This window comes from Platalea leucorodia, assembly GCF_965183815.1.
Source record: "Platalea leucorodia genome assembly, contig: HAP1_HAP1_SCAFFOLD_362, whole genome shotgun sequence".
Lineage (NCBI taxonomy): Eukaryota > Metazoa > Chordata > Aves > Pelecaniformes > Threskiornithidae > Platalea > Platalea leucorodia.
In genome coordinates this window covers 10,386-33,681 of record NW_028121218.1, presented here as the reverse complement: position 1 = coordinate 33,681, position 23,296 = coordinate 10,386, and the positions used below count along the sequence as shown (strand labels likewise).

General features: G+C 68.7%; 1 protein-coding gene across 1 annotated transcript; it reads right to left on the bottom strand.

Moving 5' to 3' along the window:
- Positions 1 to 4,601: 4,601 nt before the first annotated feature.
- Positions 4,602 to 22,223, bottom strand: LOC309604118 (myosin-7; the record flags this gene model as incomplete). The annotated part of the gene is made up of 39 exons (XM_082339030.1): positions 4,602 to 4,676; positions 4,775 to 4,909; positions 5,411 to 5,506; positions 6,623 to 6,898; positions 6,983 to 7,108; positions 7,297 to 7,500; positions 7,641 to 7,949; positions 8,022 to 8,146; positions 8,230 to 8,395; positions 8,647 to 8,830; positions 9,127 to 9,323; positions 10,046 to 10,164; positions 10,268 to 10,394; positions 10,483 to 10,872; positions 11,340 to 11,430; positions 11,528 to 11,673; positions 11,767 to 11,943; positions 12,855 to 13,097; positions 13,188 to 13,316; positions 13,402 to 13,528; positions 13,611 to 13,747; positions 13,827 to 13,950; positions 14,040 to 14,157; positions 14,229 to 14,316; positions 14,423 to 14,496; positions 14,597 to 14,906; positions 15,043 to 15,213; positions 16,394 to 16,543; positions 16,632 to 16,750; positions 16,835 to 16,973; positions 17,860 to 17,963; positions 18,119 to 18,217; positions 18,334 to 18,397; positions 18,476 to 18,568; positions 18,662 to 18,770; positions 18,877 to 18,904; positions 19,050 to 19,206; positions 20,120 to 20,263; positions 22,023 to 22,223. 39 exons carry the CDS (start codon positions 22,221 to 22,223, stop codon positions 4,656 to 4,658), a joined length of 5,817 nt encoding a protein of 1,938 aa, XP_082195156.1. The 3' UTR covers positions 4,602 to 4,655.
- Between the last annotated feature and the right edge of the window lie 1,073 nt (positions 22,224 to 23,296).

Below are 23,296 nucleotides of genomic sequence, written 5' to 3'. Positions count from 1 at the left end.
GGGCCCCCCGTGGCCGTGCAGGGCCCCCCCTAACAACGTCTCCCCCCATGCAGGGCCCCCTATAGCGACTCAGGGCCCCCTATGGCCGTGCAGGGCCCCCCCCCCCCCAGCGCCGCGCGGCCCCTATAGGGCTGCCCCCGAAGCGCCCGGCCCCACGGCTGCCCCACGGCGCCGCCCCGCTCACCTGGAGTCCGTGGGTCTGGCAGGTAAGATGGAGGGAGCTGGGGGGGCGGTGGGGAGGGTGAGGCTGTGCCCCATAGATCCCTGCGCCCCATAGCCCCCCTGTGTGCCCCATAGCCCCCATAGATCCCCTGTACACCCTATAGACCCCCCGGTGTGCCCCATAGCCCCCCTGTGCCCCATAGACCCCATAGACCCCCCTGTGCCCCATAGACCCCCCGGTGTGCCCCATAGCCCCCCTGTGCCCCATAGACCCCATAGACCCCCCTGTGCCCCATAGACCCCCCTGTCCGCCGCATAGCCCCCCTGTGTGCCCCATAGCCCCCCTGTGCCCCATAGACCCCATAGACCCCCCTGTGCCCCACAGACCCCCCTGTCCGCCCCATAGACCCCATAGACCCCCCTGTGCCCCATAGACTCCCCTGTGCCCCGTAGCCCCCTTGTGCGCCCCATAGACCCCCCTGTCCGCCCCATAGACCCCCCTGTGCCCCATAGACTCCCCTGTGCCCCATAGCCCCCCTGTGCCCCATAGACCCCATAGACCCCCCTGTGCCCCATAGACTCCCCTGTGCGCCCCATAGACCCCCCTGTGCCCCATAGCCCCCCTGTGCGCCCCACAGACCCCCCTGTGCCCCATAGCTCCCCTGTGCGCCCCACAGACCCCCCTGTGCCCCCCTGTGCCCCATAGACCCCATAGCTCCCCTGTGCCCCATAGCCCCTCTGTCCGCCCCATAGCCCCCCTGTCGGCCCCATAGCCCCCCTCTGCCCCCCACATCCCCCCCCTGCCCCCCACCCCCACCCTCTCTCTCTCTGCCCCACGCCGGCACCTGCAGCGGCCCCGCAGCCCCACGGCCTTTATAGGGCGCCGTGGGGCGGGGGGGGAGGAGCATTCCTGGGGAGGGGGCGGCTGATAAGGGAGGGGGAGGGGCAGCCCCCCCTTCCCCAGCCCCACGGCGCCTCTCCGGGGACCCAGGTGTCCGGGCCCCACGCACCCACCCCCCGGCGGGGGCTGTGGGGCAGAGCTATGGGGCAGAGCTATGGGGCAGAGCAAGGGCTGCCCGGACCCCTTGTAGGGGTGGGGGGTGGGGCGGCCATGGGGCCCGGACCCCTGGGTCCCTCTGTGGGGCGAGGGGGTCGTGTGGGGCCCGGGTCCCTCTGTGGGGGGGATCTATGGGGCCCAGCCCCTCCGTGGGGGGCTCTATGGGGCCCAGCCCCTCCGTGGGGGCTCTATGGGGCCCGGCCCCTCCATGGGGGCTCTATGGGGCCCAGCCCCTCCGTGGGGGCTCTATGGGGCCCAGCCCCTCCGTGGGGGCTCTATGGGGCCGGCCCCTCCGTGGGGGCTCTATGGGGCCCAGCCCCTCCATGGGGGGCTCTATGGGGCCGGCCCCTCCATGGGGGCTCTATGGGGCCCAGCCCCTCCGTGGGGGGCTCTATGGGGCCCAGCCCCTCCGTGGGGGGCTCTATGGGGCCGGCCCCTCCGTGGGGGCTCTATGGGGCCGGCCCCTCCGTGGGGGCTCTATGGGGCCCAGCCCCTCCATGGGGGGCTCTATGGGGCCCAGCCCCTCCGTGGGGGGCTCTATGGGGCCCAGCCCCTCCATGGGGGGCTCTATGGGGCCGGTCCCTCCGTGGGGGGCTCTATGGGGCCCGGCCCCTCCGTGGGGGCTCTATGGGGCCCAGCCCCTCCATGGGGGGCTCTATGGGGCCGGCCCCTCCGTGGGGGGCTCTATGGGGCCCGGCCCCTCCATGGGGGGCTCTATGGGGCCGGCCCCTCCGTGGGGGCTCTATGGGGCCCAGCCCCTCCATGGGGGCTCTATGGGGCCCGGCCCCTCCATGGGGGGCTCTATGGGGCCGGCCCCTCCGTGGGGGCTCTATGGGGCCAGCCCCTCCGTGGGGGGCTCTATGGGGCTGGCCCCTCCGTGGGGGGCTCTATGGGGCCGGCCCCTCCGTGGGGGGCTCTATGGGGCCAGCCCCTCCATGGGGGGCTCTATGGGGCCAGCCCCTCCATGGGGGGCTCTATGGGGCCCAGCCCCTCCGTGGGGGGGCTCTATGGGGCCCAGCCCCTCCGTGGGGGCTCTATGGGGCCCAGCCCCTCCATGGGGGGCTCTATGGGGCCCAGCCCCTCTGTGGGGGGCTCTATGGGGCCCAGCCCCTCCGTGGGGGGCTCTATGGGGCTGGCCCCTCCGTGGGGGGCTCTATGGGGCCGGCCCCTCCGTGGGGGGCTCTATGGGGCCCAGCCCCTCCATGGGGGGCTCTATGGGGCCCAGCCCCTCCGTGGGGGGCTCTATGGGGCCGGCCCCTCGTGGGGGGCTCTATGGGGCCGGCCCCTGGCCAGTGTCCCCTCACCGGCGGGGTGGTGACAGCGCGTCCCTGCCAGCTCTATATCGGGCCGCGGGGGGCGGGAGGGGGGCGCTCTCTGGGCGCGCCCCCCCCCGCCGAGGCGCCGTGGGGCCGGCTGTGGGGCGGGGGGGGGGGGGGAGCTGGCAGCCGGCCCCGAACACGGCGTCCACTTTGTCCTCGGGGAGGTGACAAGTGTCCGCGCCGGGGGACGGATTCCCGCGGGCGGGGGGGAGGCCGCGCCGCGTCCCCACCCCCCTATTGTGCCCCACGGAGCCCCTCCTCGGCCCTATAGGGCCCCCCTAGAGCCCCCAGGGAGCCCCATAGATCGTGGGGGCCCAGAGGGCCCCTATGGAGGCCTATAGAGACCCCATAGAGCCCCATAGAGCCCCTATGGGGCCCCATAGAGCCCATAGAGCCCCATAGAGCCCCTATGGATGCCGAGAGAGCCCCTATGGGGCCCCATAGAGCCCCATAGATCCCCTATGGAGACCCATAGAGACCTCATAGATCCCCATAGAGCCCCTCTGGGGCCCCATAGATCCCATAGAGCCCCATAGATCCCCAAAGAGTCCCTATGGAGCCCCATAGATCCTTATAGAGCCCCTATGGAGGCCTATAGAGACCCCATAGATTCCCATAGAGCTCCTGTGGGGCCCCATAGATCCCCATAGAGCCCCTATGGAGGCCTGTAGAGACCCCATAGATCCCCATAGAGCCCCATAGATCCCCATAGAGCCCCTATGGAGCCCCATAGAGCCCCATAGAGCACCTATGGATGCCAGTTGAGCCCCTATGGAGCCCCATAGAGCCCCATAGGGCCCCTATGGATGCCGATTGAGCCCTTCTGGGGCCCCATAGATCCCCATAGAGCCCCTCTGGGGCCCCATAGATCCCATAGAGCCCCACAGATCCCCACAGAGCCCCTATGGGGCCCCATAGATCCCATAGAGCCCCATAGATCCCCTATGGAGCCCCACAGAGCCCCACAGAGCCCCTCTGGGGCCCCATAGAGCCCACAGAGCCCCATAGATCCCACAGAGCCCCTATGGGGCCCCATAGAGCACCTATGGAACCCCATAGAGCCCCATAGGGCCCCTATGGATGCCGATTGAGCCCTTCTGGGGCCCCATAGAGCCCCATAGAGCCCCACAGAGCCCCTCTGGGGCCCCATAGAGCCCATAGAGCCCCATAGATCCCCTATGGAGCCCCACAGATCCCCACAGAGCCCCTCTGGGGCCCCATAGAGCCCATAGAGCCCCATAGATCCCCTATGGAGCCCCACAGAGCCCCACAGAGCCCCTCTGGGGCCCCATAGAGCCCATAGAGCCCCACAGATCCCCACAGAGCCCCTATGGGGCCCCACAGAGCCCCTATGGAGCCCCACAGATCCCCATAGATCCCATAGAGCCCCATAGATCCCCTATGGAGCCCCACAGAGCCCCACAGAGCCCCTATGGGGCCCCACAGAGCCCCTATGGAGGCCGATTGAGCCCCTCCGGAGCCCCTCCCCCCACGGCCCGAGCCCTGCGGGGGAGGGGAGGCGCCCGGCCGCCGGGGTCCCCCGGGGTCGGTCATGGGGCAGCGGGGGAGGGGCGGGGTGACAGATGGGGGGGGAGGGGGGGTGGGGGGCGGTGGGGGGAGGCTGGGACGTGGAGGAGACGGTGGGGCACCGTGGGGCAGGGTGAGGTTGTGGGGCGCCGTGGGGCAGGGTGAGGTGCGCCGTGGGGCAGGGTGAGGTTGTGGGGCGCCGTGGGGCAGGGTGAGGTTGTGGGGCACCGTGGGTCCCGCCACGTTGCGCCGTGGGGCAGGGTGAGGCTGTGGGGCGCCGTGGGTCCCGCCACGTTGCGCCGTGGGGCAGGGTGAGGCTGTGGGGCGCCGTGGGTCCCGCCACGTTGCGCCGTGGGGCTGGTTGCGTTGCACTGCGAGGCGCGCTCGGCGGCGCGGCGGTCGGCCATCTTGCGTGGGGCCCATCCATCTCGCGGATGCCGCGCCGTGGGGCCGTTGGCGTCGCGCCGTGGGTCACCCCCCCCCGCCCCCCCGCCCCCCCGCCCACAGCCCCACACAAAGCGCTGCTGCTCGATGGCTTTTATTGGTTGGGGGGCTGGGGAGGGGGGTGGGGCGGTTGGGGGTCCGGAGCTTCACTCCTCGTTGAGGCCCTTCTGATGGAGAAAGAGAAGACGGGAGCGGGAGCGTGGGGCGGCCGTGGGGCAGCCGTGGGGCGGCCGTGGGGCGGCCGTGGGGCGGGGGGAGGTCCCACCTTGGCTCCGACGTCGCGGCTCTTGGCCCGCAGCTTGTTGACCTGGGACTCGGCCGCGTCGGCGCGCTCCTCCGCCTCGGCCAGCTCGTGCTGCGCCTTGCGGAGCTTGGCCAGGTTGGCGTTGGCCTGTTCCTCCTGGGGGGGCGGGGGGGCGTCCGTGGGGCTGCCCCACAGGCAGATGTCCCGCCCCCCACCCCACCGTCCGTCCGTCCTTCCCCCCATCCTTCCATCCCTCCCACCCGTCCGGCCGTCTTCTCTCCCGCGTGTCCCACCCCCCGTCCGTCCGTCTTCTCTCCCGCGTGTCCCACCCCCCGTCCGTCCGTCTTCTCTCCCGCGTGTCCGTCCGTCTTCTCTCCCGCGTGTCCCACCCCCCGTCCGTCCGTCTTCTCTCCCGCGTGTCCCACCACCCGTCCGTCCGTCTTCTCTCCCGCGTGTCCCACCCCCCGTCCGTCCGTCTTCTCTCCCGCATGTCCGTCCGTCTTCTCTCCCGCGTGTCCCACCCCCCGTCCGTCCGTCTTCTCTCCCGCGTGTCCCACCCCCCGTCCCTCCGTCTTCTCTCCCGCGTGTCCCACCCCCCGTCCGGCCGCCCCACCCCCCTCCCTCCCGTTGCTCCGCCCCCCCTCTCCGGGCACCCACCGCCTCCTCCGCCTGCCGCTTGTAGGCCTTGACCTTCAGCTGCAGCTTGTCCACCAGCTCCTGCAGCCGCCCCAGGTTCTTCTTGTCCTCCTCCGCCTGCGGGGAGGAGAGAGGCGGGGCTGGAGACCGGCCCCGGGGCCCGAGCGGCTCTCCCGGGCCCTCGCTGTGCCTCAGTTTCCCTGCCTGGAGGCCTCCTGGGCGCGGAGGCCGAGCTGGGGTCTGGCTTCGCCTGTGGCCACCGGCTCGGGCGTGTTCTAGGTCACCCTACGGCAGCGGGCGAGCCCTAGGTCTCTCGTGCCCTGTCTCTCTGTGGGTACGGAGGCAACGGGTGACAGTCGGGGTCATCCGCGTCCCTGTGGCCACCGGGTCAACGCTATGGGTCACCTGTGTCCCTGTGGCCACCAGGTCAATGTTCTGGGTCATCCGCGTCCCTGTGGCCACCGGGTCAATGCTCTGGGTCACCTGTGTCCCTGTGGCCACCAGGTCAATGTTCTGGGTCATCCGCGTCCCTGTGGCCACCAGGTCAATGTTCTGGGTCACCCGTGTCCCTGTGGCCACCGGGTCAATGTTCTGGGTCATCCGTGTCCCTGTGGCCACCAGGTCAACCTTCTGGGTCGCTCTTGCCCCTGTGGCCACCAGGTCAACCTTCTCGGTCAACCATGTCCCTGTGGCCACCAGGTCAACGTTCTGGGTCACCTGTGTCCCTGTGGCCACCAGGTCAACCTTCTTGGTCAACCACGTCCCTCTGGCCACCAGGTCAACCCTGTGGGTCGCTCTTGCCCCTGTGACCACCAGGCCAACCTTCTGGGTCACCTGTGTCCCTGTGGCCACCAGGTCAACCTTCTCGGTGACCATGTCCCTGTGGCCACCAGGTCAACCTTCTTGGTGAACCACGTCCCTGTGGCCTCCAGGTCAACCTTGTGGGTCGCTCTTGCCCCTGTGGCCACTAGGTCAACCTTCTGGGTCACCTGTGTCCCTCTGGCCACCAGGTCAACCTTCTGGGTCAACCACGTCCCTCTGGCCACCAGGTCAACCCTGTGGGTCGCTCCTGCCCCCGTGGCCACCAGGTCAAGCCTGTTCCAGCGCCGCGGATAGAGAGGCGGCAGCGGGTGACGTTCTAGGCCATCCCTGCCCCCGCGGCCCCCGGCCCCGCCGTGTCCTAGGTGACGCCACGGCGCTGGATGACGAGCGGCCGGGCCGGGGTGGCCCCACCTGGTAGCTGAGCTCCTTGACGCGCCGCTCGGACTTGCGGAGGCCCTTGACGCTGTCGGCGGTGCGCTTCTGCTCGGCCTCCAGCTCGTTCTCCAGCTCCCTGCCGCGGGCCTCCAGCTTCTGCAGCTGCTTCTTGCCCCCCTTGAGGGCCAACTGCTCGGCCTCGTCCAGCCGCAGCTGCAGGTCCTTGATGGTCTGCTCCATGTTCTTCTTCATCCGCTCCAGGTGGGCGCTGGTGTCCTGCTCCTTCTTCAGCTCCTCCGCCATCATGGCCGCCTGGGCGAGGAGAGAAGGCCTCAGGGGCGAGGGGGCGCGGGCGGCGGGAGGGGTCCCGGGGGCCGGTGCCGCCGCGGCACTCACGTCGGTGACGGCCTTCTTGGCCTTCTCCTCGGCGTTCCTGCCCTCCTGGACGGCCTCCTCCACCTCCGCCTGCAGCTGGGAGATGTCGCCCTCCAGCTTCTTCTTCTGGCTGAGGAGGCTGGTGTTCTGGAGGCGGAGGAGGAGCGGTGGGGAGGTGGCCGCGGGGCCGCCGCCCCCTCCTCCTTCAGCCCCGCCGCCCGGAGCCCGCCTCTCCGGAGGCGTCGGGGGCCTCCGGGCGGAGGAGAGGAGCCGCCCGGGGGCGCGGGGCCTCCAGGGCGGACCTCTCCGGGCGGCGGCTGCTGCCGCGGTCTCACCTGGGAGTGGAGGAGCTGGACCCTCTCGCCGGCCTCGAGCAGCTCCTGCTCGGCCAACTTGCGCGCCCTCTCCGTCTGCTCCAGCGCCGCCCGGAGCTCCTCCAGCTCCGCCTGCAGGAGGTCGTTCCTCCTCTCCGCGATGGCCACGTTCTCCTTCAGGTCCTCGGCGGCCCGCAGGGCGTCGTCCAGCTGCAGCTGGGTGTCCTGCGAGGCGGGGCGGCGGCGGCGGGGCGAGGGTGAGCGGGGCCGGCGGGGCGGGGGGCGGGCGTCCGGCCGAGCGCCGGGGCGGGGCGGCGGGAGCGGCCGCCCCGCGGCTCCTCCCGGGCCCCGCGTCCCAGGGGTACCTTGAGGCAGCCCTGCAAGGTCTTGACTTGCTTCTGGGCCTCGGCGGCCAGGCGGTTGGCGTGGCCGAGCTGGATCTCCATCTCGTTGAGGTCGCCCTCCATCTTCTTCTTCAGCCTGAGGGCCTCGTTGCGGCTGCGGGTCTCGGCGTCCAGCGAGGTCTGCAGCGCGTCCGCCGCCCGCAGGTGGTTGCGCTTGGCCTGCTCCATCTCCTCCTCCTTCTCGGCCAGCTTGCGCTCGTAGTCCGCCTTGCCCTGGTTGAACTCCAGCTGGGCCCTCAAGATCTTCCCCTCCTCGTGCTCCAGCGAGGCCTGGGGGGGAGAGCGGGGACGTCGGGGGCCGCGGAGGGGAGCGGGAGAGCGCGGGGCCGCGCCTCGGCTCACCTCCGCCTCCTCCAGCGCGGCCTGGAGCTCCAGCTTCTCGGCGTCCAGCTGCTTGCGCACCTTCTCCAGCTCGTGGACGGTCTTGTGGCTGGCGCCCAGCTGCTCCGTGAGGTCCGAGATCTCCTCTGGGCGGGCGAGGTCCCGGCCCGTCAGGCGGGAGGGGGCGGAGAACCGGGCGGGGGGCGGGGGGCGGCGGCGGCGGCCTCACCTTGGAGGTTCTTGTTCTCCCTCTTGAAGGTCTCCAGGCGCTCGAGCGCCTCCTCGTAGGCGTTCTTCAGCTTGAAGAGCTCGGTGCTGAGGGACCTGGCCTCCTTCTGCGACGCCTCCAGCTCCGTCTGCGACTCCTCGGACTTCTGCTTCCACTCGGCCAAGATCTACGGGGGCGCCGGCGGGAGCCCGGTCACCGGCCGCTTCCCCCGCGAGGAACCTGCTCTTCCTCCTCCTCCTCCTCCTCCTCCTCGCCCCAGCAAGCTGCTGGTGGGACTTGAAGCTCTGCCGAAAGGGGGCCTTCGACCGTTGCCCGCCCGCCTTCTGGGCCGCTTCTCCCGCCCGTCTTTGCTGGGCTACGCTTGGTGGGCCCCGCGCCTCTCCGCCCCCTTCCCGCCCTTTCGCGCCGCCCCCCAACCTTGTCGAAGTTCCTCTGCTTCTTGTCCAGGGCGGCGGCGGCGGCGTTCGCCCGCTCCAGGTCCGCCGTCAGGTCCTCGATCTCGTTCTGCAGCCGGTGCTTGGTCTTCTCCAGGGAGGAGCACTTGGCGTTGACCGCCTCCACCGCCTCCTCGGCCTCCTGCAGCCGCTGGGCCAGCTTCTTCCTGCCAGAAGTATGGGAGAAACCTCCGGGTGACCCACCAGCCCGCGGGAGCCCCCCAGAGGGGGAGATGTTGGAGAGGAAGACGCCGGTAGGACTCGGGAGGGCGGTGGCCGGCCTAGGTTGCTCTCGGCAGGTTCTAGGTCCCCCAGTTGGGTTCTAGAGCTCCCAAGGCTGAAGAAACGCGGCGGCGGCCTGGGTGGCGGCTCCTTGAGGGGAGAGGGGAGGCGGGGCCCGGCGGGGCCCGGCGGGGCCCACCGCCCACGGGAGCCCCTCGGCGTCCGCGGGGAGACGACTCACTTGGCCTCCTCCAGCTCCTCGGTGCGCCGGATGGCGTCCGTCTCGTACTTGGTCCTCCACTGCGCCACCTCGGAGTTGGCCTTGGAGAGCGAGCGCTGGAGCTCGGCCTTGGCCTCCGTCTCCTCCTCGTACTGCTCCCGCAGCAGGTCGCAGTCGTGCCGGGCCGACTGGAGGGCGTGGGCCAGCGCGTTCTTGGCCTGGGCGAGGAGAAGGCGGGACCGTGGCGCCCGCGTCACCCGCAGCCGTCTTGGGGTTCTCCAGCTCGGTAAGAGCTGGGCTTCCTCGCCCCAACCCAGCCCAACCTCCCTTAGACCTTCTCCAGACCAATCCTGTCTTCTCCAGGCCAGCCCAACCTCCCCTAGGCCAACCCAACCTCCCTTAGACCTTGGCTAGACCAACCCAACCTTCTCTAGACCAGCCCAACCTCCCTTAGACCTTCTCCAGCCCAACCCAACCTTCTCTAGACCAGCCCAACCTTCCTTAGACCTTCTCTAGACCAGCCCAACCTCCCTTAGACCTTGGCTAGACCAACCCAACCTTCTCTAGGCCAGCCCAACCTCCCTTAGACCTTGGCTAGACCAACCCAACCTTCTCTAGGCCAGCCCAACCTCCCTTAGACCTTGGCTAGACCAACCCAACCTTCTCTAGACCAGCCCAACCTTCCTTAGACCTTCTCCAGCCCAACCCAACCTCCTCCAGCCCAACCCAACCTCCCTCGGACCTTCTCCAGCCCAAGCCAGCCTCCCCCCACCTCCCCCAGAGCCACCAACCCCACCAACCTGCCTGAGGCCCCCCAGCTCCTTTCCCCCCGCTGCGGGGGCGGGCTCACGCTCCGCCCCTCCGCTCCCAACCCGACCTCGCCCTTGACCTTGGGGGTGGCTGTCACCCCCCAACCCTCGGCCCCGCCCGCCCGCCCTACCTTGGCCTCTTCCTCCAGCTGCCTCTTGAGGTCCTCCAGCTGCTGGGTGTAGGTGAGCTTCCCTCGCGTCAGCTGGTTGATGAAGGCTTCCTTCTCCTCCAGCAGCCTGGAGAGCTCAGCTGGGGGGCGGGAAGGTGGCCAATCAGCCGCCGGAGAGACCCCCCAGGCCGGCCCCCCGGGCACGGGCTCGGGCGCCGTGGCGGGGCGGAGCGAGGCCCTCACCGTTCTCCGTCTGGAGCTTGGCCCGTTGGGCGGCGAGGTCGCTGAGCGCGCGGTGGGCTTCCTCGGACTTGGCGCGCTGCTCGCTCGCCTGGTCTTCCATGGCGCGGCACGTCTTCTCCAGGCTGGCCTGGAGACGGGGAGGGCGGGGAGGTGAAAGGGGGCCTGGGAGAGCGAGGGAGGAGCTGTCCCGTCGCGGCTGGAGCCCCGTCTCCGACCTTGGCCTTGATCAGCTGCTCCACGTTGGAGCCGACGTCGTCCAGCTCCAGCTTGAGCTCGCTCTTCTCCTTCTCCAGCTTCTGCTTGACGCGCTGCAGGCTGTCGATCTGCTCGCTGAGCTCGGCCGCGCCGTCGGCGTGCTTCTTGCGCAGCGCGGCGGCCGTGGCCTCGTGCTGCAGCGTGGCCTCCTCCAGGTCGCGCCGCAGCTTCTGGAACTCCGCCTCCCGCTTCTTGTTGAGCTCGAGCTGCGCCGAGGTGGCGCCGCCCGCCTCCTCCAGCCGCTCGCTGATCTCCTCCAGCTCCCGCGACAGCTCCGAGCGCAGCTTCTCCACCTTGGCCCTGCCCGTCCGCTCCGCCTCCAGCTCCTCCTCCAGCTCCTCGATCCGCGCCTGGGCGCCGGGGGCGGGGCGCCGTCGGCGGGCTTGGCTCCGCCCCGCCCATCCGCTCGACCCGACCCAACCGCCTGGGGACTCTTCAACCCAACCCAACCCAACTGGAGACTCTTCAACCCAACCCAACCCAACCGACTGGGGACTCTTCAACCCAACCCAACCCAACCCAACCCAACCAACTGGAGACTCTTCAACCCAACCCAACCCAACCGCCTGGGGACTCTTCAACCCAACCCAACCCAACTGGAGACTCTTCAACTCAACCTAACCCAACCAACTGGAGACTCTTCAACCAAACCCAACCCAACCGACTGGGAACTCTTCAACTCAACTCAACTCAACCCAACCCAACCCAACTGACTGGAGGCTCTTCAACCCAACCCAACGAACTGGAGACTCTTCAACCCAACCCAACCCAACCGCCTGGAGGCTCTTCAACCCAGAAGCTGAAGCCCCGCCCTCACCTGAAGCTCTTTGAGCTTCTTCTGGAGCTGGGCCGCGAGCGCTTGCTCGTCCTCGATTCTGGCGTTGAGCGCGTTGAGCTCGAAGTCTTTCCTGGGTCGGGGGGAGAAGCGGGCGCCCGTCGCGCTGGCGGCTTCTTGGCGGAGAGCGGGGTGGTGGGTAAGGGAGGGGGAGGTGGGCGGGGCCTCACTTCTTCAGCCTCTCCTCCAGCTGCTGCTTGTCGTTCTCCAGGTCCATGATGTTCTCCTGGGTCAGCTTCAGGTCGCCTTCCAGCTTCCTCTTGGCCCGTTCCAGGTCCATCCGGATCTTCTTCTCCTGCTCCAGCGAGCTCTCCAGCTGGCAGCGCGGCGGAGACGCCCCCGTCAGTCGGCCCCCGAGCGCCCGCCCCGGCAGGACCGTCACCCCCGCGGGACCGGCTCCGGCACTCACGTCATCCGCTTGCTGTTCCAGCTTGACCTTGGCCTTGCTCAAGGTGTTGACCTTGTCTTCCTCCGCCTGCAGGTCGTCCAGCGTCTGCTGGTGAGCTTCTTGCAGGGCCTTCTTCTCCTTCGTCAGCTTGGCGATGGTCTCGTCCAGCCCGGCCATCTCCTCCGTCAGGTTCTTGACCTGCGGGAGGAGAACCATCAGGCCTGGCGCCGGGGAGAGGCAGGAGGTTGTTCTTGCTCTTGGTTGAGCTGGGCCTGGCTCGGGAGATGCGGGAGAAGCCAACCAGCCTCGGGTCTTGGTGACGCAACCAACCTTGGGTCTCCTCCACCCACCCCAATCAACCTTGGGTCTTGGTGACGCAACCAACCTTGGGTCTTGGAGACCCAACCCAACCAGCGTGAGGTCTTGAAGACCCAACCAACCTTGGGTCTTGGAGACCCAACCAACCTTGACTCTCGGTGACCCAACCCAACCAGCGTGAGGTCTTGGAGACCCAACCAACCTTGGGTCTTGGAGACCCAACCAACCTTGACTCTCGGTGACCCAACCCAACCAACCTTGGGTCTTGGAGACCCACCCCAACCAGCGTGAGGTCTGGGAGACCCAACCAGCCTCGGGTCTCTTCCAACCAACCCAACCAACCTTGGGTCTTGGAGACCCAACCCAACCAACCTTGGGTGTTGGAGACCCAACCCAACCAGCGTGAGGTCTGGGAGACCCAACCAACGTTGGGTCTCCTCCACCCACCCCAACCAACCTCGGGTCTCCTCCACCCACCCCAACCAACCTTGGGTCTTGGTGACCCACCCCAACCAGCGTGAGGTTTTGGTGACCCAACCAACCTCGGGTCTTGGAGACCCAACCAACCAACCTTGGGTCTCGGTGACCCACCCCAACCAACCTTGGGTCTTGGAGACCCAACCCAACCAACCTTGGGTCTTGGAGACCCACCCCAACCAGCGTGAGGTCTGGGAGACCCAACCAACCTCGGGTCTCCTCCACCCACCCCAGCCAAGCTCGGGTCTCCTCAGAACCTCTCCACCTTGGCCTGAGTCAGGTGGCTTCGGGTCACGGCCTCTCCCCGCCCTCACCTTGTTCTCGGTGGCGTGTTTCTCCTTCTCCACCTTGGCCAGAGACAGCTCCAGGTCGTCGATGTCCTTCTTCAGCTCCGAGCACTCGTCCTCCAGCTTCCTCTTCTTGGCCGTCAGCTCGGCGTTCATCTCCTCCTCCTCCTCCAGCCGCTCCGTCAGCTCCTTCGCCTTGGCCTCCAGCTGGATCTTGTTCTTGATCAGCTGGTCGCAGCGCTCCTCGGCGTCGGCGAGGTTGTCCTGCTCCTGCGGCGGGGCGGCGGGTGACGCGGGGCGTCCCCGGGGCGGGCGGCGGTCGCCCCCGCGCCGCCGTTTCGGGGGGCGGCTCTCACTCACGGCCTGCACTTGGAGCTGAAGGTCGTTCTTCTCCTGCAGCAGCGAGACCATCTTCTCCTCCAGCTCCTTCCGCCGGGCCTCCGACTTCTCCAGGGCCTCCTTCAGCCGCCCAAACTCCTCCTTCATCGTCTGCGGGCGGGCCGAAGGCTGCCGGTAAGCCTTCCTCCGTCTCGCCGGCCGCCCTTCCTCCCCCTCCTCCCCCTCCCCGCCCCACCTGCATCTCCTTCTCCGTCTCGGCGCTCTTCAGCAAGGGCTTGATCTTGAAGTAGAGCTTCATCCAGGGCCAGTTCTTCACCCCCATGAAGGCCCGGACGTTCCACTGGATGACCAGCAGCGCCTCCCTGGGGGGGGCACGGCGGGGCGGGGCTGACCGGCGGCCTCCAGCCGAGGCGGCCCCGCCCCCGCCTCCCCCCCAGCACCCACCGGCGCTCCAGGATCTTCTGGAATTCCTGGCGGGAGAGGAAGCCCCGGGCCTGGGCCTGCAAACGGGTCATGATCCGGGCCAGGCGCTCGTCCCGCATCTCCTCCAGCAGCCCCAGCAGCCCCGCCTTGAAGAAGACCTTGGAGGAGAGCTGAAGGTCAGGGCCGGGGGGGGCCGGCGGGGGCCCCCGGGGCCGCTGGCAGCCCGCGCGCCCTCACCTTGGTGTGCCCGAACTTGTACTGGTTGTGGTCGATGGCGAGGGAGCCCAGGAGCTTCTCGGCGCCCTTGCGGCTGTCGATGAACTGCCCCTCGGGGATGGCGGCGGGGTTCAGGATGCGGTACCTGGGGGCCGGGGGGGCGGGGCCGCCCCGAGATCAGCCCCGGCGGGGTCGCCCCGCCCCGCCCCCGCGCCCCGCGGCCCGCGGCCCTACCGCTGGCGGAAGTCCCCGTAGAGGATGCGGTTGGGGAAGCCCTTGCGGCAGATGCGGATGCCCTCCAGCACCCCGTTGCAGCGGAGCTGGTGCATCACCAGGGGGTTGTCCATCACGCCTGGGGGGGTGGGGTCAGCCGGGAGCCACGCCCCCCCGCCCCCGCCCCCCCCGCCCCCGCCCTTTCCTCACCCGGCGCCTTCCGCTCGTTGGGGATGAGGCAGCGGACGAAGTGGGGGTGGGTGGTCTTGAGGTTGGCCATCAGCTTGTTGAGGTTCTCCTGGGGAGGAGGGAGGGGAGAAGGGGCTGCCCAATGGGCCGGTGGGGGCGGAGCCGGGGGCGTCCTCCCCCCGCCCCCCGGCGGGTCCGCTCTGTAGGTCCCTCACCCGGTGCAGGGCCGAGACGGTCTGGAAGGAGGAGCCTTTCTTCTTGGCTCCTTTCCCCTTCCCTCCGTCAGCGCCTGGGGAGGAGAGGGGCGGGGTGAGGCCTCCCGTGGGCGAGGGTCTCCTCCGCCCCCCCGTCCCTCCCGCGGCCGAGCGCCCGCCCGCCCGCCCACCCACCGGCGTCGGCCCCGGCGTAGTTGGCGAAGAGGTTGGCCAAGAGCTTGAGGGCCGATTTCTGGTAGAGCCCCACCACCGTCTCGTTGAGGGGGTCCTTGTTCTTCTCCAGCCAGCCCAGGATGTTGTAGTCCACCGTGCCGGCGTAGTGGACGAGGGCGAAGTGGGCCTCCGGCTTGCCCTTGACGTTGCGGGGCTTCCCGAAGTTGGCCGACTTGCCCAGGTGGTTGTCGTAGAGCTTGGCCTTGAAGGTCATGTCCGAGGCCTTGGGGAACATGCACTCCTCCTCCAGGATGGACATGATCCCCATGGGCTGGGGAGGAGGAGCCCTGGTTGGCCGCGGAGGACGGCCGGCCCCAGCCGAGCGGCCGCCTTCGGGGCCCTCCCGCTGGGCGGCGCCTCCTCCCGGAGCCCCCGCGGGCCCCCGCGGGCCCCGGGGGAGGCGGTACCTTCTCGATGAGGTCGATGCAGGCCTGCAGGTCCATGCCGAAGTCGATGAACTCCCACTCGATGCCCTCCTTCTTGTACTCCTCCTGCTCCAGCACGAACATGTGGTGGTTGAAGAACTGCTGCAGCTTCTCGTTGGTGAAGTTGATGCAGAGCTGCTCGAAGCTGTTGAACTGGGAGAGAGGGGAGGGCCAACGGGGCCCACGGCGTCATCTCCCCACCCAGCGGGGTCAAGGTGACGTCCGATGGGGTCTACGGGGTCAACTGAGCAGCCAGTGGGGTCACCACAGCACCGAATGGGATCAACGGGGTCAACTGAAGGCCCGATGGGATCAACGGGGTCAACCACACACCCAACGGGGTCAACCACACACCCACCAGAGGCATCTCACCACCCAGTGGGGTCAAGGTAACGTCCAATGGGATCAATGTGGTCAACTGAACGCCCAATGGGGTCAACCTGAGACCCAGCAGGGTCAAGGTAACGTCCAATGGCATCAACGGGGTCAACGGAACACCCAACGGGGTCGCCGCGATGCTCAGTGTGATCAACCGGGTCAACCGGACAGGCAACGGGGTCAACGCGACACCCAATGGGGTCAACAGGGTCAACTGAGCACCCCGTGGGGTCAACGGGGTCAACTCATCACCCGACGGGGTCAACGGAAGGCCCAACGGGGTCAACTCAACATCCAAGGGTATCGACAGGGTCGACTCGACGGGGTCGACTCAACACTCGGGGGTCAACACAACGGGGTCGACTCACACTCGACGGGGTCGACTCAACACTCGGGGGTCAACACAACGGGGTCGACTCACACTCGACGGGGTCGACTCAACACTCGGGGGTCAACTCAACGGGGTCAACTCACACTCGACGGGGTCGACTCAACACCTGACAGGGTCGACTCAACACCCGACGGGGTCAACTCAACACCCGACGGGGTCAACTCAACACTCGGGGGTCAACTCAACACCCGACGGGGTCGACTCAACACTCGGGGGTCAACTCAACACTCGACGGGGTCAACTCAACACTCGACGGGGTCGACTCAACACTCGGGGGTCAACTCAACGGGGTCAACTCAACACCCGACGGGGTCAACTCAACACTTGACGGGCTCAACTCAACACTCGACGGGGTCGACTCAACACTCGGGGGTCAACTCAACACTCGGGGGTCAACTCAACACTCGACGGGGTCGACTCAACACTTGACGGGGTCAACTCAACACTCAACGGGGTCGACTCAACACTCGGGGGTCAACTCAACACTCGGGGGTCGACTCAACACCCGACAGGGACAACTCAACACCCGACGGGGTCAAGACGACGGGGTGGAGCAGGCCTCACGTCGAAGATCTCGAAGCCGGCGATGTCCAGCACGCCGATGAAGTACTGCCGCGGCTGCTTGGTCTCCAGCGAGTTGTTGATCCTCCCCACCATCCAGTTGAACATCTTCTCGTAGACGGCCTTGGCCAGGGCCCCGATGGAGTAGTACACCTGGGGGGGGGGGGGGGGCGGGGCCCGCCGGTGAGGGCGGGGCTCTGGGCGCCCTCCTCGGGGCGGGGGCGGGGCCGCCGCTCCTCACCTGCTGGACGTTCTGCCCCTTGGTGACGTACTCGTTGCCCACCTTCACCCGGGGGTGGCACAGCCCCTTGAGGAGGTCGGCCGAGTTCAGCCCCATCAGGTAGGCCGCCTTGTCGGCATCTGCCGAGCGGCGAGGAGAAGACGCGCGGTCAGGTCCCACCCGGGCCTGGCCCCGCCCCCTCCCCCCCCCCCCCCCGCACCCGCCTTCGGTGCCGTCCGCCTCCGCCTGCTCCTCCCGCTGCTTCTGCTTGAACTTCATGTTGCCGAAGTGCATGATGGCGCCCGTCAGCTTGTAGGCGCCGGCCTTCTCCTCGCCGGTGAAGCCCAGGACGTCGAAAGCGCTCTGGGGGAGGGGGGGTGGAGAGGACGGAGCTGAGGGCGTGGCCGGCCACCGGCCGCGTGTCCCTCTGCCCTTCCTGATCTTCAGGCTGTCCGTCCGTCTGGGGCCTCGTCCCTCTGGGGCCTCGTCCGCCCATGGCTTCAGCCGTCCGTTTGAGGGCTTGTCCAGCCACGGACTCCTCCAGCCACGGACTCCTCCCCCCATGGCCTCCTCCATCCTTCTGGGGCCTCTCAACCCCCTGAGGACTCCTCCATCCCCCCATGGCCTCCTCCATCCTTCTGAGGCCTCTCAACCCCCTGAGGACTCCTCCATCCCCCCATGGTCTCCTCCGTCCTTCTGAGGCCTCTCAACCCCCTGAGGACTCCTCCATCCCCCCATGGCCTCCTCCCTCCTTCTGGGGCCTCTCAACCCCCTGAGGACTCCTCCATCCCCCCATGGTCTCCTCCCTCCTTCTGGGGCCTCTCAACCCCCTGAGGACTCCTCCATCCCCCCATGGTCTCCTCCCTCCATGGTCGCCTCCATCCTTCTGAGGACTTCATCCATCCATGGACTCATCCATCCATGGACTCATCCATCCGTCCATCCTTCTGAGGACTCCTCCCTCCCTCCATGGTCTCACCCATCCTTCTGAGGACTCCTCCCTCCCTCCATGGTCTCACCCATCCTTCTGAGGACTCCTCCATCCATCCATGAACTCATCCATCCATTGATTCATCCATCTATGATCTCCTGCATCCTTCTGAGGACTTCATCCAGCCATGGATTCATCCCCCCATGGTCTCCTCCATCCTTCTGAGGACTCCTCCACCCCCCCATGGCCTCCTCCCTCCCCCCACGGCCTCCTCCCCCCGCCCCTCCCAGGCCCCCTCCGCCCCGCCCCACCGCTTACGTCGGTTGCCAGCAGCTCTTCCGCGTCGTCGATGGAGGCCACGGTCACCTCTCCTTGGGAGACGTAGCCGTAGTCGTAGGGGTTGGTGGTGATGAGGAGCATCTCTGCGCCGCGGGGGCCGGGGGGCGGAGACAAAACCTGAGCCTTGCCGGCGGCCGAAGGGCCCCGAGCGCCCCAAAAGCCGGGGGGGGGAGGGGAGGGGAGGCGGGGGGAGGGGAGGGCGGGGAAGCCGCGAGGCCGAGCGCGGGGCCCGGCTCACCCAGCAGCTCCGGCTTCTTGTTGGAGAGGATCTGGTAGAAGATGTGGTAGTTCCTCTCGGCCTTCAGCTGGAAGATGACGCGGGACTTCTCCAGGAGGTCTGGGAGAAGGGGGGAGGGGAGGGCGGGGGGGCGGAGACGGGCGGGTGACGGACAGCCGGGCGAGGGCCAATGGCTGCCGGCCAACGGCCCCGCCTCCCTCCCTCCGCCCGCTCACAGGTCTCGATGTCGGCCGACGCCAACTTGCCGGTGGCCCCGAAGTGGATGCGGATGAACTTCCCCTGGGAAGAGCAGCGGCGTCAGGTAGGGGTGACCTCGTCGGCCCCGCCCCCCCGTCGGCCCCGCCCCTCGCCACTCACGAAGCGGGAGGAGTTGTCGTTGCGGACGGTCTTGGCGTTGCCGAAGGCCTCCAGGGCGGGGTTGGCCTGGATGATTTGGTCCTCCAGGGTGCCCTGGGGGGGGAGGGGGAGAGGCGGGGGGTGGGGCCGGGCGCGGACACCCCCGGAGGAAGGCGACGGCTGGGGGGGGCGCGGCCGGGGCCCCACCTTGCTGCTATTGGCCGCCTCCTTCTTGCGGTCGCCGATGGCGGCGATGCTGGCGAAGTACTGGATGACCCGCTTGGTGTTGACCGTCTTCCCCGCCCCGGATTCTCCGCTGGGGGCGGGGCGGGAGGGCGGGGCGTTGGAGGCCATCATGGCGGCTTCTCCATCCCGGGCCGGGCGCGGCGGGGCGGGGCCGCGGGGAGGGGGCGGGGACTTACGTGATGAGGATGGACTGGTTCTCCCGATCTGGCGGGGCCAGGAGGAGAAGCGTGAGGGCGGGAAGGCCGCCGCGGCCCCGCCCCCCGCCCCCCGCCCCACAGCTCCCCCCCCCCCCCGGCAGCCACCAAAGGGGCGGGGCCGCGGGGATGAGGTCAGCGCGGGGGGGCCCTACCCGTCAGCATGTTCTGGTAGGCGTTGTCGGAGATGGAGAAGATGTGGGGCGGGGCTTCGCTCCGCTTCTTGCCCCGGTAGGCGGCCACCACCTCGGCGTTGTAGACGGGCAACCACTTGTAGGGGTTGACGGTCACGCAGAAGAGCCCCGAGTAGGTCTGGGGGGGCGGGGGGGCAGGGGCGTGAGGCCCCGCCCACCGGAGGGGACACCTGGGGGCCGGGTGGCCCAAGGGGGCTGGGCCATCTTGGGGCCTGGTGGCCCAAGGGGTGTGGGGAGGGGCCATCTTGGGTCTTGGTGGCCCAAGTGGTCCAAGGTTGGGACATCTTGGGTGTGGGTGGCCCAAGGGGTCCAGGGCTGGGACATCTTGGGTCCTGGTAGCCCTAAGTGGTCCAGGGCTGGGCCATCTTGGGTCTTGGTGGCCCAAGGGGTCCAGGGTTGGGACATCTTGGGTCTGGGTGGCCCAAGGGGGCTGGAGATGGGACGTCTCGGGTCTTGGTGGCCCAAGGGGGCTGGGGAGGGGACATCTTGGGTCTTGGTGGCCCTAAGTGGTCCAAGGTTGGGACATCTTGGGTGTGGGTGGCCCAAGGGGTCCAGGGCTGGGCCATCTTGGGGCCTGGTGGCCCAAGGGGTGTGGGGAGGGGACATCTTGGGTCTTGGTGGCCCTAAGTGGTCCAAGGTTGGGACATCTTGGGTCTTGGTGGCCCAAGGGGTCCAGGGTTGGGACATCTTGGGTCTTGGTAGCCCTAAGTGGTCCAGGGCTGGGACCCCTTGGCTCTGGGTGGCCCAAGGGGGCTGGGAGCCCTTGGCTCTGGGTGGCCCAAGGGGCTGGGAGCCCTTGGGTGTGGGTGGCCCAAGGGGCTGGCGAAGGGAGCCCCGGGGCTGGGGGGCCCCAGTGTGCGTGGGGAAGCCCCCCCAGGTTCTCGGTGGCCCCTGGACTCTCTGGCAGGCCCATCCCCTTCTAGGTAGCCCAAGAGCTTTAGGGAGGGGTCGGCAGCGTCCCTCCCGCCCCGAGGCTGGGGGCAGGCCCCGCCCAGCGGCAGGCTGCCCCAGGGGCTGATGGGAAGGCTCACGTAGATCATCCAGGCGGCGTAGCGCTCCTTGAGGTTGTAGAGGACGGCGGGCTCGTGGAGGAAGGTCAGCATGGCCATGTCCTCGATCTTGTCGAACTTGGGGGGGTTCTGCTGCATGATCTGGTCCTCCTGCACCGTCACCGTCTGCGCCGGGGGGGGAGGGGACAGGGCAAGGAGTTGGTGGGGGTCTGGGTGCCCCATGGGTGCTGGAAAAGGTGGGGAGGGGTCTGGGTGCCCCATGGGTGCTGGAGAAGGTGGGGTGGGGTCTGGGTGCCCCATGGGTGCTGGAGAAGGTGGGGCGGGGTCTGGGTGCCCCATGGGTGCTGGAGAAGGTGGGGCGGGGTCTGGGTGCCCCATGGGTGCTGGAGAAGGTGGGGTGGGGTCTGGGTGCCCCATGGGTGCTGGAGAAGGTCTGGGTGCCCCATGGGTGCTGGAGAAGGTGGGGTGGGGTCTGGGTGCCCCATGGCTGCTGGAGAAGGTCTGGGTGCCCCATGGGTGCTGGAGAAGGTGGGGCGGGGTCTGGGTGCCCCATGGGTGCTGGAGAAGGTGGGGCGGGGTCTGGGTGCCCCATGGGTGCTGGAGAAGGTGGGGCGGGGTCTGGGTGCCCCATGGGTGCTGGAGAAGGTGGGGTGGGGTCTGGGTGCCCCATGGGTGCTGGAGAAGGTCTGGGTGCCCCATGGGTGCTGGAGAAGGTGGGGCGGGGTCTGGGTGCCCCATGGGTGCTGGAGAAGGTCTGGGTGCCCCATGGGTGCTGGAGAAGGTGGGGCGGGGTCTGGGTGCCCCATGGGTGCTGGAGAAGGTGGGGCGGGGTCTGGGTGCCCCATGGGTGCTGGAGAAGGTGGGGCGGGGTCTGGGTGCCCCATGGGTGCTGGAGAAGGTGGGGCGGGGTCTGGGTGCCCCATGGGTGCTGGAGAAGGTGGGGTGGGGTCTGGGTGCCCCATGGGTGCTGGAGAAGGTCTGGGTGCCCCATGGGTGCTGGAGAAGGTGGGGTGGGGTCTGGGTGCCCCATGGCTGCTGGAGAAGGTCTGGGTGCCCCATGGGTGCTGGAGAAGGTGGGGCGGGGTCTGGGTGCCCCATGGGTGCTGGAGAAGGTGGGGCGGGGTCTGGGTGCCCCATGGGTGCTGGAGAAGGTGGGGCGGGGTCTGGGTGCCCCATGGGTGCTGGAGAAGGTGGGGTGGGGTCTGGGTGCCCCATGGGTGCTGGAGAAGGTCTGGGTGCCCCATGGGTGCTGGAGAAGGTGGGGCGGGGTCTGGGTGCCCCATGGGTGCTGGAGAAGGTCTGGGTGCCCCATGGGTGCTGGAGAAGGTGGGGCGGGGTCTGGGTGCCCCATGGGTGCTGGAGAAGGTCTGGGTGCCCCATGGGTGCTGGAGAAGGTGGGGTGGGGTCTGGGTGCCCCATGGGTGCTGGAGAAGGTGGGGCGGGGTCTGGGTGCCCCTTGGGTGCTGGAGAAGGTCTGGGTGTCCCATGGGTGCTGGAGAAGGTCTGGGTGCCCCATGGGTGCTGGAGAAGGTGGGGCGGGGTCTGGGTGCCCCATGGGTGCTGGAGAAGGTCTGGGTGCCCCATGGGTGCTGGAGAAGGTGGGGCGGGGTCTGGGTGCCCCATGGGTGCTGGAGAAGGTGGGGCGGGGTCTGGGTGTCCCATGGGTGCTGGAGAAGGTGGGGCGGGGTCTGGGTGCCCCATGGGTGCTGGAGAAGGTGGGGTGGGGTCTGGGTGCCCCATGGGTGCTGGAGAAGGTCTGGGTGCCCCTCAAGCGACAGAGAAGGCGGGGTGGGTTCTAGATGTCCCTTGGGTTCTAGATGTCCCTCGGGTTCTAGCGCAGGCGGGATGGGTTCTGGGCGCCGGAGAGGCCATTTTGGGGGCGGGGCGGGGGGCGGGGCGGGGCGGGGGGCGGGGCCCCGCCCACCTTGCCGTGCTCGGTCCGGGCGGTGAGGCGGGCGCCCTCGCGGCCGAGGACGGCGGCCTTGACGAACTCCTCCCGCTCGTCGGGGACGAAGACGTCCTTCCGCAGGTCGAAGGGGCGGGCCTGGGCCGCCAGCCGCTCCCGCGCCGGTTGGCGGAGGTAAGGGGCGGCCGCCCCGAATTCGGCCATCTCCGCCTCGGGCATGGCGGCGCTGGGCGGGGCCGGGCGGGGCTCGGAGCCGCCCGGGGCTCCCAGTTCCTCCCAGTTGGCCCCAACCCGAGTCCTTGGGGGTCCCATCAGCTCCCCTGCTTCTCCCAGTTCCTCCTGGTTGACCCATCTCCATCCCAGGTCCCTCCTCGGTGCTCCCGACCCTCCTCCATTCCTCCCCAGTGCTCCCAGTTCCTTCCCAGTGCTCCCAGTTCCTCCCCACTGCTCCCAGTTCCTCCCAGTTGGCCCCATCCCAAGTCCTTGGGGGTCCCATCAGCTCCCCTGCTTCTCCCAGTTCCTCCTGGTTGACCCATCTCCATCCCAGGTCCCTCCTCGGTGCTCCCGACCCTCCTCCATTCCTCCCCAGTGCTCCCAGTTCCTTCCCAGTTCCTTCCCAGTGCTCCCAGTTCCTCCCAGTTGGCCCCATCCCAAGTCCTTCCTTGGGGGTCCCATCAGCTCCCATTCTTCCCCAGTGCTCCCAGTTCCTCCTGGTTGACCCATCTCCATTCCAAGTCCCTTCCCAGTGCTCCCAGTTCCTTCCCAGTGCTCCCAGTTCCTCCCCACTGCTCCCAGTTCCTCCCAGTTGGCCCCATCCCAAGTCCTTGGGGGTCCCATCAGCTCCCCTGCTTCTCCCAGTTCCTCCTGGTTGACCCATCTCCATCCCAGGTCCCTCCTCGGTGCTCCCGACCCTCCTCCATTCCTCCCCAGTGCTCCCAGTTCCTTCCCAGTTCCTTCCCAGTGCTCCCAGTTCCTCCCAGTTGGCCCCATCCCAAGTCCTTCCTTGGGGGTCCCATCAGCTCCCATTCTTCCCCAGTGCTCCCAGTTCCTCCTGGTTGACCCATCTCCATTCCAAGTCCCTCCCCAGTGCTCCCAGTTCCTTCCCAGTGCTCCCAGTCCCTCCCCACTGCTCCCAGTTCCTCCCAGTTGGCCCCAACCCAAGTCCTTGGGGGTCCCATCAGCTCCCCTGCTTCTCCCAGTTCTCCCAGTTCCTCCTGGTTGACCCATCTCCATCCCAGGTCCCTCCTCGGTGCTCCCGACCCTCCTCCATTCCTCCCCAGTGCTCCCAGTTC